This window comes from Otolemur garnettii, unplaced genomic scaffold (genome assembly GCF_000181295.1).
Source record: "Otolemur garnettii isolate 467f Iridium unplaced genomic scaffold, OtoGar3 scaffold00018, whole genome shotgun sequence".
Classification (NCBI taxonomy): Eukaryota; Metazoa; Chordata; class Mammalia; order Primates; family Galagidae; genus Otolemur; species Otolemur garnettii.
In genome coordinates this window covers 22,665,341-22,677,549 of record NW_003852413.1, presented here as the reverse complement: position 1 = coordinate 22,677,549, position 12,209 = coordinate 22,665,341, and the positions used below count along the sequence as shown (strand labels likewise).

The window sequence follows — 12,209 nt, the reverse complement described above, 5'->3', positions numbered from 1 at the left end:
CTCCTCCCCCAGACTCACCTCCTCCCCAAGACTCACCTTCTGTCCCAGACTCACCTCCTCCCCCAGGCCCACCTCCTTCCCCATGCTCACCTCCCCCCATAAGGTTCACCTCCTCTCCCTGACTCACCTCCTCATGGTTTTTCTTGAGGCACATCAGCTCCTCCTTCAGGGATTCTACCTGGGCCTCCAGGTCAGACTTGCACAAGGTCAGGTCATCCAGGATCCTGCGCAAACCATTGATGTCCGACTCCACCAGCTGTCGCAGGGACAGCTCCATCTCGTACCTGCACACACAGAACGGGGCACCTACATCTGCATCCCCCCTTTGTATCTAAGTCACCTCTATCCCCCAGACTGGCCAGGTGCTGTGAGTCCTGCCTTTGTGCCTCAGTCACAGAGCACAGTCAAAACCCAGAGTCCCGGCATCACCATTGTCCAGTTCTACCAGCCCCCACCCACAGGGCAACCAGGACAGCTCACTTGGTCCTGAAGTCATCTGCGGCCAGCTTGGCATTGTCGATCTGCACCACAAGCCTGGCATTCTCTGCCTTGCTGCACAGGGTCTGGCAACATAAAGCAGTGATTTCAGCACAAGACAGGACATCCTGCCAACAGGGGCTCCCCAAAGCTGGCAGGAGCTGCCTTTGGATGGAGGAAGTCACCCATCATGGACACTTCGAGCTCCCAGAAGGCTGAGGGCATGCTGTATGGGCCTCTAGGGTTAGAGTGGAGGACGTGGACAAGCTGCAGGAAAGGCTCAGCGTGGCAGAATAAAACTTCTTCCTGCCTTCCTGTCTCCCTGTCTCAGAAAGGCTATACTGGGGGCTCAGGGAGGGTCATTGCCAACAGTGTTCTCTGTGATTCTCTGGTCATAAATGGCCCCTCAGAAGCCGGCTGTGACTTTAGGGGATGTGGTTTGAACAAGGAAGGACCTTCTCTGACAGATGTTTTCTTCCCCTAAGTTACTTACAGGAAATCTGATCTGTACCAAATACATCAAATCCAAATCCTCTCACCTTAGGAAAATGAGGAAACCTCAGAGAGGTGGGCAGTGGTACTGAACATCATACAACCAGCTAGTTTACAGAGACTGTGTTCAAGCTCTGGTTCCACCTGCCATCTGGGCCACTTAACCAGCCTGAGCCTCAGTGTTCTCATCTGAATAATGGGCTAATGATAACTCCCTCATAAGGTTATTGGGAGGAACAAACGAGGCCACAGACATGAACATGTTTTGTGACCTCCAATGTGACCCATGGAGCAGAGCTACCAATGCTGGTGACACTAAGTTTCTGGGCAGCCAAAGCCACTCCAAACCTCTTACCTTCTTCTGGAGCTCCTCGATGGTCTGAAAGTAGGACTGGTAGTTGGGGCACATGTAGGGCACCTGCTGTTCACACCACTCCCGGATGCGGCCCTCCAGCTCCGCGTTGTCGCGCTCCAGCTGCCGCACCTTCTCCAGGTAGCTGGCCAGGCGGTCGTTCAGGAACTGCATGGTCTCCTTCTCGCTGCCAGAGAGGATGCCTTCCCCAAACCAGCCCCCGCCCCCACCATAGCTGGCAGCAAAACCCCCTGCAGCAGGGAGGCAGAGAGCAGGGAGGCAGCTGGCCGCCCGGTAGCTGCCTCTGCCCACCCCAGCGGAGCTCGCAGAGAAACTCCGGGACCCCCGAGAGAGACTCGGGAGCTTGCAAGAGCTGCTGGAGTACATGGCGGGCACCCGAGAGGAAGCCCCACCTGCCCCTCCCAGGCCCTTGAGAGACCCAGAAGAGAAGCCGGCCTTGAGGCATTTGGAAGCCATGACCTCAGCAGCCCAGATGCAAGGAATGGGTCTCGTGGCCAGGCAGACACCCCCGGACGTGGACAAGCAGCTCCACGCTCTGGATTTATACCTCTGCCCCAGTGGGCGTGGGTTGGCCTTTACAAAGCGTTTTCTCCTCGTTAAAGTTTATACCACTTTCTATCAAAACCCTCATTAGCCTATTATTTAGCTCCCCAGGAACACTTCCCGACCTTGTAAAATAGGAGCCCCGTTGGACTAGCAGCACTGTGGAGTCACACTTCCAGCACTCACGTCGCCAGGAAGACCAAGTCTCCCTCAGTTCTTCAAAGGGGCCTGTCATCTGAGCCCAGACCTCAGCCTGCTCATTAAATAGGCGTGGGAGTCCTGTCTTGACTTTCTCTAACTTTCTCTCCCATTATGGGCCCGAGGGAGTAGGGGAGGCCTCTGGGTTGGCTCCCAGGAGGTGGAAGAGTGAGCCTATTGTCACAGGAAGGCAGGGGCCTTTTCTAGTTTTAGTTCTTAAAGTTCTATTGCCAGGGAACTCTCGGTCCTGGGCAAAATTGGACAAATGATCTCCCCAGGTAGAGCAGAGCCTCAGTGAACACATCCCTACCCCCTCCTTTGCCAGGAAATCTGTTCTGGTTGTGTGGCCTCAGCTCCAGCCACCATGATGAGAGGTCAGTTAATTGGGCACCTGCCCATGATGACACGTGGAGCCATGTCCAGAAGGGCGTGTCTGCCCCAGCCCTGCTCATGGAAAACCTCTTCCTTGAATAGTGGGTGGAGCATCTTGATTCATAGGCCATCTCTGGAGGCACCAAGAGCCAGACCCTCGTGGTTTTGTCTCTGCTACAGGAGTTGGCTGAGCTGATGCCTGGATGGCCTGATGAGGCCTCTAACGAATCCCTCTGCCAAATAAGTGAGGCCAGGAAGAGGGGCTGAGAGCTGGGCGAGAGGGAAGGGTAGGGCCGGGGCCACAGCCAAATCAGGTAGAACCTTGTCCAGCTTGTCCTCCTACCTGCCCTCTGGTTTGGGGTCCTGCTCAAGCTTTCAGCGACACCCATTTTCTTCCTATAAAGAGAACAACCAGGAACTGAGCCTCCAGCAGGGAACCAGTCATGGTGCCAGGCACGTTCTCATATGCGGTCTCAGTAATCCACAGTATTGCCCTGTAAGCCTGAGCTAATTAACCCCATCTTGAAGCTGGAGAAATCTAGACTCAGGGATGATAAGAGCTTGCCAAAATGCCTAGGGCCAGTGACAGGCAGAGCCAAGGTGTGGCCCTTATGTGAGCCTCTCCAACACCCCCACCTGTACCCCTGCTCCAGAGCCCTGACCAGTGTCTATGGGAAATGGAAGGAGAACGGGGTGGGCTCTGCAAGGGCATGGCCAGCACCCTCTGGGAGCCCAGGAGGAGCAGCACAGCACTGTGCTTACACATGAATTTGTGGGGTCGAATCCCATCCTCGCCAGCAGCCAACTGTGTACCTTAACTTCTCTGGATGCCGCTCTGCTTCCTCTTCTGTAAAATGTAAAAAGTAATAATGATAAAAGCACCTACTCCCTTAGGTTGTTATAAGGATTAAATAAGCTCAAAGATTCTAGAACAGCACCTTCTCATGCTAAGTGTTGAATAACAGCAGCCGCTGTGATTGTCAGTCCCTGGACAAGTGGAATCTTGTACTGAGACTGGGGATGCTAAGCAGCTATCACCAGGGAGTGTGGCTCTGGGCACACAGGCCACCATCCCACGGGCCAGGTGCATATGCTTGGGCCTCAGATATAGAGCTCCTGTGAGTCACCATGCCCTTCCCACACCCAGGGGCCTGGTGGGACTGGCACCTGCCCACACAATCCCAGGGTCCCATTGGCTGCCTCGGCCTCTCCTCCCTGGAAATCCATGCACCAGTGCAAAGGACGCAACCGAGCCGAGAGCCTGAGTGAGCCTCCTGGGGTGTTTGTATGACTTCCCAACCACGTAGGGGCAGCTCCTGGAGACACCTCTGGGCTCCTCTGGAATGATAGGCCCAGAGCAACCCAGGGGGAGGCCTGGAAAGCCCCAGCTGTTTGCATAACCCTGGGGGCCTATGGGTTCCCAGGATGGCTCCATACCTGTCCCATCCTGCCTAGAAGGGGATTGAGGAGTTCAGCTTTGCTCTCTCTTCACAGCCCTATTAATGATGAGACTGACAGTACCAGCCACCATTATCTGAGCACCTGGCCCCACCCAGAGCTCTCTCCATGGGTCGTCTCATTTAGGCCTCACACAACCCCATGACACTGCCCTCACTGATGCTCCACTTAATAGGTGAGTAAACTGAGGCTTGGAACATTTCAGGAGGCTTCCTGAGGTCACAGCAGAGCTAGCATTTGTATGATGGGTCAAAGTATGCTGTCTTCATTAAGCCCCACACACATCCTGCAAAACAGATGAATCCCTCAATCCCCTTTTAGACAGAATCCCCTTCAAAACAGATGAACCCAAAGGTCAGGATTTTTTTTCCTCAAGTTTACAATCTTTTTTTTTAATTAAATGTTATTAAATCTATTTTTTATTAAATCATAACTTTGTACATTGATGCATTTATGGGGTTCAGGCTACTGCTTCCATATACAATGTGAAATGCTTACACTGAACTAAGTAACACATCCATCACAATTATACTCATTTCTTAATAGTTTTGAAATGTACCATTGCATCATGCACATTAGGTGCGATCCCTCCAAATACCCTCCCTCCTCCCATATCCCTCCTTCCCTCCCCTCTCTCTCCTCTTCCTTTCTACTTTCTGGACTATAGTTGGTACATAGGTGGTTATATATTGATTTCATAGTAGTATTGAGTACATTAGATACTTTTGTTTCCATTCTTGAGATACTTTACTAAGAAGAATATGTTCCAGCTCCATCCAGGTAAACATAAAAGATGTGAAGTCTCCATCTTTTTAGGGCTACATAGTATTCCATGGTGTACACATACCACAATTTATTAATCCATTCATGTGTCAATGGGCACTTGGGCTGTTTCCATATCTTGGTTACTGTGAATTGGGCTGCAATAAACATTCTGGTGCAAATGTCCCAAAGGTCAGGCTTAGCTGCAGTCTACCCAGGCTTCCCAGGGAAGCTGAAGCCCAGGACTTCTAGCTCTAAACCCCAGGCCTGGCCCACAGTCTGTAGAACCAGTCTTAGCAAGGCCTTTCCTCTGGCACCTGTCCCCTGCCCAGCCTGCTGTGCCTCCCCCAGTCTCAATGCCCCTGGCAATGACCTTGATGGATCCCTTGGCCCTTCATTAACTGAGGCCCTTCTGTACTTCAGCCCTATCTTCCCAGGGAGACTATAAGCTTGGGGACAAGGGCTAACTTTTCTTGAAATCTCTGTTTTTTCAAGCACAGTGTTGGTCTTCTGGCTGTCTCTTTGTGGATGGATGGATGGAGGGATGGATGGATGATTGGTCCATGGTGAATTATATTAAGTAAGGAAACAAATGATTTTAAAAGGAAGGGAGCAAAGAAAGAGAGGAAAACATGAATGGAAGTAGAGAAAAAGTGAGTATGAGTGGGAGAGAAATACTGATAAAGTCAGTTTTACTGATTCTATGCTCAGAAATGAGGAAGCTGAGGCTCAGAGATGGACAGGGATTAGGTATGTCTGTGTAGGCAAGTAGCACCTGCCCAGCCCCTTTGGCAGGGAACAAAGTGTTTTCTGGGCCATAAGCCACTCTGCCCACAGGAGACATATCCTATAAGCCAATTCAGTGCTAAAGGTGTGGCTTAAAAATTCTTGATAAGATTTTTATAACAGATAACTTTATAAAGCACGTAAGTTATGTTTTTAAAACCATGAAGTATCCATTAAATTTCTCTGGTCTATTTCCATTCTTTTCTAGCATTCTTTTAGAAAGAATAAAATAATTACCTAAAACTCCTTATCAGCAAGAGTATCTTAATTAGCAAATATCCTAATAGCTATAGGATCTTTGCATATAGGGTCTGTGCTGTCCCCAGAACATGCCACGAATACACTTAACCGTGCCCCCCAAAATGTCCTTTGCCCTCCTTCCTCCCTTTTCTGCCCATCCTGGAAGGTTTTCATCAAATCCAAATCTGCCTTAAAGCTTTCCTGGTCACCCAGCCCTTAATCTCTCCCTCCCCCTTCTCAGAACCCGAAACCCTGCCCTACACCCACTCTGGCCATCCCTAGTGATGTGCTGGGAGTGCAGGAGTGGGTGAGTGTCTCCACAGCTGGATGCCAGCGCCTTGGGAACCGCGCCCCTTATCCACTCTTTGGTCCAGCCGCTTCTGCCACCCCTGCTTCTCCCAAGGTGAGCCTTGGCATTAGAACTGGATTTGCTACATATGTGGTGTTCAGCACGTTATCTCTTAATTAATTAATTGATAAGTGAGTACATGTGAATGAGAAAGGTAACCAGATATCACATCTGGAAAGCACAAAAAAGATCAGACCACCTTGAAATAAAGTATCATGTTCACTCCAAGGACATCTTAAAACAGAGATGTTTTATACCATCTCTTTCTTGATATCTATGGACTAGGAGTCCAAAGACCTGAGAAGGGGCCTGGCATGATGGCTCTTGCTTGTAATCCTAGCACTCTGGCAGGCCGAGGCAAGTGGATTGCCTGAGTTCAGGAGTTCAAGACCAGGCTGAGCAAGAGCGAGACTCCCTCTCTACTTAAAAAAATAAAAAAATAAAAAAACTAGCCAGGCATAGTGGCCTATAGTCCTAGCTACTTGAGAGGCTGAGGCAAGAGATCTCTTGAGCCCAAGAGTTTGAGGTTGCTGTGAGCTATGATGCCACAGCACTCTACCAAGGGTGACAGAGTCAAACCGTGCCTCAAAAAAAAAAAAAAAAAAGTGAAGACCCGAAGGTGTCCTAAGTCTGCTACTTGCCAGGTGAGTCTGCGCCAGTCAACACCTACTCCACAACAGTGTTGCGTGCTGCTCTGCACCTCGGTCAGTGATGCTCAGCTGCAACTGAGCGAAGGATGTGTGAGAGGTGGAGTGCAGGAGGGGTTCCTTAACCGGTACAGATGCTCTGGGCAATTTAATTAAAAGCCAGGCAAAGATGGCTAAATAAAGCAGCCACGACCATACGGGGCTGTTTCGGTGTATGAGATGAAGCTGTGGAGTGTTCTCTCCAGACTACAGAGTAATCATAGAAAGGGAACACGCTGTGTGGTGGGCAGTGTCGCCGTAACTGCCTGTCAGGTCACAGCCCTGGGTAGTCTCTCTGCTCCAACACAGTCACAGGGCTGCTCCCCCATCAGAAGGCTCACTCCATTCTGTGAGCCCTGGCTATTTCCACCGGGAGTGCAATGCCCTCTGCCTACCCAAGCACCCAGCTCTCAACTCCTGGACCTCAGGCCAGAGTCAAGGGCAGGTCCCAGAGTAAAAGTAGAGCAGGCAAGGGGACAGGGCAGGACAGGATGAGAGCTGCGTGGACTAGCCCTCCTACCTAAAGCTGAGGGGTTCCTCTGAGGCTGAGGCCTCAGGTTCACTGTCCAGTTCCAACAATGCTTCTGAGAACACAGCCCACCCAGCCCCACCCCAGCATTCCACCAGGACCAAAGCAAAGAGGTTGGCCTACCCAGTAGGGGTTACTATTCCCCACTCTGAGCCTAGGGCCTCTTCATTTTTATTAGCACAAACACTGATAGCTACCACTTTTTGGATGCTGTGAACACGTCATCGTATTGGAGCCTCCTGGCAGCCCCATTTCACTGATGAATCTGCTGAGACCAGAGAGGTCATGTGACCCGGACAGGGCACACACTGGAAGGAGCAGTGCAGCTGAGCTCCATGGGAAACACTCTGATTCTGTCTATATATCTTCTCCTGGGATCTGAGATGTGTGTTGCACCTCTGGCTGGTACAGCTGCTGGTTGAAGGGATTCATGTTTACCACCAAACACCTGGTGACACAGGTCAGGGCGGAGTCTTTTTCATGGAGGTCTTGGCCTCAAGTAAGAGCCAAAGGGAGGAATAGGTGGGGACTGTGTGCTGGGCAGAGCTCCAGAGTCAGGGTCAGAGTAGCTGAGTAATGGCCAAGGCTCTGCCACTCACCACTCTGTGGCTGGGCCGAGTCACGACCCTCTCTGGGCATGTGTTCTCAACTGATGACTGAGGCAGAGAACTTCTCACAGGCTTCTCTGATCAGAGGGGTGGCTGGGGCTGGCACATGGCCTTCATGGCTCAGCCAGTGGAATTCAGGGCACTCTGGACCCTGCTTCACAGCATGTCTGAAGCCTGGAACATGCCTTCAGTCCCCCCTATGTCCCTGGTGGAAACATGGGTTCACTGCCCTCCACTTTCATCCCAGCTCTCCCTGATTCCCATCCCTGGTATGCTTGGCTCAGGATAGAGTTTGGCCCTAGGACTCCATCCCCTGAACTGTCCCCAGTATCAGGCCACAGGATGACAGGGGCTGGGCAAGGGAGGAGAAGCTGGAAGGAAAAGAAAGGCAACCACCCAATCCACCAGGCAAGGTCACCAAGGAGGACTGGCTTGGGAGCCTTTGCCTGTTCTCAAGCCACCCTACGGTGGGCACCCACCAGCAAGGCTGAGCTGGGAGCCATGGCCACCACCCACCTGGATTGGGATGGTTCCTGTCCTCGTTGGCCAGGGCCTGACCCATCCCGTGATAGCATTCAGACCCAGAGAAGAGAGACATAAAAGCAAAACCCACAACTTTACCACACCACCACCCCACTCAAACGCCTGCTTTAATCAACCACCTGAGAATCAGTAGAAGCATCCAGAGCCGATTTTGCTATGCCAAGAGGATATACTTTATTGGATAAATTTCCAGGAAATCTTGTTTTTTGCAGCACAAAAGCATAGTTAAGTTCAGAAACACAATACAAGAAGTATTTGGGTAGAAAAACCTGCTAAGCGGGAGAGTGGGGTCAGGCCCTCTAGGGAAGGGTGCAGGCATTTATCAGCCAGGAGCCACAGGGGTATCCTCCTTCCTGTGGTCCCAGGCCCTGCCCTGGTGGGTTGGCAGGCTGCTCACTGCAGCCGGGACTGAACGTGCTCCCTGGAGATGACCTTCCCATCCCGGATCTCCTCAGTGACGGTGCGGATCTGAGCGTTGACCTGCGGAGCCGAGGAGCAGGGCATGGCCGGAGCACAGGGCATGGAGGGGACATAAGGAACTCTAACAGCAGGCTTGCACTCCATGGCACAAGGGTGGGCAGGAAGCCTGTAGAAATAAAACCATGTAGGATGAACTTGGCATTGGGGTGCTGGACTGAGATTTGTGATAAACAGACTTCGGGGATCAAAGGATACCAGTGGCCTCAGACCAAGTCAGTACCTTTGAACTCCCCAGAGGTGAAAAGATCAGGCTATAGGAATTAAGACCAAAAATTACCGATCTAAAAAGGTGCTTGGAGAAGTGCAGTGTGTTGTGTTAACTTGTACCCCGGTGCACTACCAAAGCTTGGGGCTAGAAGGATCTCCAGGGCCTTTGGTTAATCCCTGGTATCCATGCAATAAAGACTTTTGGGGACCAGCACCCCCTCCACAGCACTAAAGCTTCACCAGCCTGACTCTCAGGGCCCAGGGCCACTCACTTGCAGTCCTCGCTCTCCAGCAGCTGGCGATAGGTGGTGATCTCGCCCTCCAGCCGGGCCTTGACGTCCAGCAGCACCTGGTACTCCTGGTTCTGCCGCTCCAGGTCATAGCGTATCTCCGCCAGCTGGGACTCCACGTTGCTGATCAGGCACTGAATCTGGGCTAGCTGGGAGCCATAGCGGGCCTCTGTCTCCGCGAGGGTGGACTCCAGGGAATTCCGCTGCAATGGGAAAGAGGAAAAACTGCCAAAGGGAAGGAATCCCACCCCAGGAATGACAGCCCTTAGTGTCTATGCAAGGCCCGTAATCACACCCTGAGGCCAGTGGGTGCCTGCCCGGAGCTGTGGCCAGCCACCAAAGCAGAGGCCATTCACCATGCTGTGCTGGGCCTGCAGCTCAATCTCCAGGGCGTTGACGGTGCGTCTCAGCTCGATGATCTCTGTCTGACAGCACTGCAGCTGCTCTGAGCTAGACACCACCTGCTGGTTCAGCTCCTCGATCTAAAACACAAGAGGGCACAGAGCACAGTCAGACCAGGGCAGCTATTGAAGGAGAAACCCCACCCAGGAGCTTGTGGCCCCAGGCCTCCCCAGCCTCACCTGGGTGTTGAACCAGGCCTCCACATCTCGGCGGTTATTCTCCACGAGGGTCTCATACTGGCATCTCATATCATCCAGGACCTTGTTGAGATCCACAGGTGGGGCAGCGTCTACCTCCACATTCAGTCGGTCCCCTAGTTGGCAACGGAGCGCACTGACTTCCTGCAGAGAAGAGGCGAGATGGAGAAGGGGTGGAAAGGATGCTGGAGTGAGGGTTCAACTAACCAGATTGCAAACTCTCCTCCACCAATTGCCAGTGTAACATTAGACTGGACACTTAACTTCTCTGAGCCTTGGTCTCCTCATCGACAAATGTAATACCTACCTCCTCCTGACGATTTGGGAGAGTCAAATGAAATGATACAAACTCTGGGAAAATAGAATTGCTGCCATCAACAGTTCTCTGGACGGAGATTTATAACATGGGCAGGAGTGTGGATCTGTGTGACCTTAGGTAAGTGACAACCTCTCTGTGCAAAATGGAGTCAGTAATAGTTTATACCCCCTGGGATTCTTGTAAGGACAAAATGAAATGAGAATGAAATGCATAAGGCTCCATATAGCTCTTGACCAGCAGAGGCTCCCTGAGCTGGTTAGGGGCCCTGGTGGGAGCTGTGGACAGTCATGTGCACCATCCTCACCTGCTCATGGTTCTTCTTGAGACAGAGCAGCTCCTCCCTCAGGGACTCCACTTGGGCCTCCAGGTCAGACTTGCACAGGGTCAGCTCATCCAGGATTCTGCGCAGACCACTGATGTCGGCCTCCACCAGCTGCCGCAGGGACAGCTCCGTCTCATACCTGCACACACAGAGCCTTGTCAAGTCTGCAACAAAGGAAGCCACCCACAGTAGGGCCCCTGACTGTCATCCAGCTGCATTGGCTGACTTGGTGTCAAAGTGTGGCCCTTTCCCTTGACCCAGAAGGGACCCAGGAGCTATACCACATTTTCCCATTTACAGCTCTGTCTGGCCTCATTCCCACCTCACCAGGTCCCAAAGGCAGAGAGCACAGAGGCAAAGGAGCGACACAGCAAAACTTCCCCAACCAGGCCCACTCACTTGGTCCGGAAGTCATCAGCCGCCAGCTTGGCATTGTCAATTTGCAGGACCAGCCTGGCATTCTCAGATTTGGTCAGCAGAATCTGGGGAACAAGAGGCTTCCCATAAGCTGAGGAAGGCTGGGCGGTGTGGGTGCTGATGGGGGGATAGCCCAGGTCACAGAGGCCATGTTCCCAGGTACTACCAGAACCTTCAGCCCAGACCCCTGGTGTGGAGGGAGAATAGACCGCAGGAGGGTCATCACAAGGATGTCAGTGGCCATCATCCTGGCATGTATAACCCCAGAGAGGCACAGCAAGATGGGCCTGGATGGTTGGCACAGACCTGGATTCAGGTTCTGCATTTAACACTCAGACTGTGTGATCTCAGGCAAGCTGCTGAACCTCTCAAAATGCAACTTCCATATCTATTAAAGGGGTCCAGTGATACCATTCTCTCCAAGATGAGGAATAAGTAAGCCAGTGGATTGGAAAGTACCAGGTACAGTGTTGTTATATCCAGGAGGAGCTTGGGACATGTCTTTCTGTCCCTATAGCTGAGATAGTAAGAGGAAGGGAGGAATGGGGGAAAGCAGGGTACAGGTGCATGTCCCCAGAGAAACCAGAGCCCTACAGAGAAAAGCTTGCCCTGCCATTCCCTTGTGAGAAAGCCTTGGAATGAGACAGACCCCTCCCAGGAGTCGGGCTACATGGGTGGAGAGGGGCCAGATCGCCACTACCTTCTGCTGGAAGTCCTCAATGGTCTTGAAGTAGGACTGGTAGTCCGGGCAGGTGTATGGGACCTGAGACTCACACCACTCCCGGATGCGGCCCTCCAGCTCCGCGTTCTCCCGCTCCAGCTGCCGCACCTTCTCCAGGTAGCTGGCCAGACGGTCGTTCAGGAACCGCATGGTCTCCTTCTCGCTGCCATTGAAGGAGCCCTCGCAGAACCAGCCCCCACTCCCACCAAAGCTGGAGGGTTGGCACCCAGAGGACAGGTGGGAGGCAGGCCAGCAGCTCCCAAGGCCAGAGAGGCCCAGCCTAACAGAAGAGGCAGACCCCACAGCACCCCCAAAACTGGGGGCCCTGCAAGAGCCCACTGAGCGGACAGAGGACACCCGTGAGATGCCGCCTGCTGTGCCACAGATGCCCTTGACAGACCCAGTGGAGAAGATCGGGGTGCAGATCTGGGTGGTCAT

General features: G+C 52.5%; 2 protein-coding genes across 2 annotated transcripts in view; both read right to left on the bottom strand.

The window, feature by feature from the left end:
- KRT35 (keratin 35) overlaps nt 1-1,834 on the bottom strand; it is a 4,196-nt gene extending 2,362 nt beyond the window's left edge. Inside the window, exons 1-3 of the mRNA XM_003786373.1 lie at nt 1,325-1,834; nt 481-563; nt 128-284 (exon numbers count right to left, since the gene is read on the bottom strand). Of these exons, the coding sequence (XP_003786421.1) occupies nt 128-284; nt 481-563; nt 1,325-1,798 (714 nt within the window). The 5' untranslated portion in view covers nt 1,799-1,834. The remainder of the gene's footprint in view (nt 1-127; nt 285-480; nt 564-1,324) is intronic.
- A 6,729-nt stretch (nt 1,835-8,563) lies between these two features.
- Nucleotides 8,564-12,209, bottom strand: KRT36 (keratin 36). The gene is made up of 7 exons (XM_003786666.2): nt 11,751-12,209; nt 11,033-11,115; nt 10,616-10,772; nt 9,975-10,136; nt 9,750-9,875; nt 9,376-9,596; nt 8,564-9,002 (listed from the first exon to the last, which is right to left on the bottom strand). The coding sequence occupies exons 1-7, from the start codon at nt 12,207-12,209 to the stop codon at nt 8,810-8,812; spliced, it is 1,401 nt and encodes a 466-aa protein (XP_003786714.1). The 3' UTR covers nt 8,564-8,809.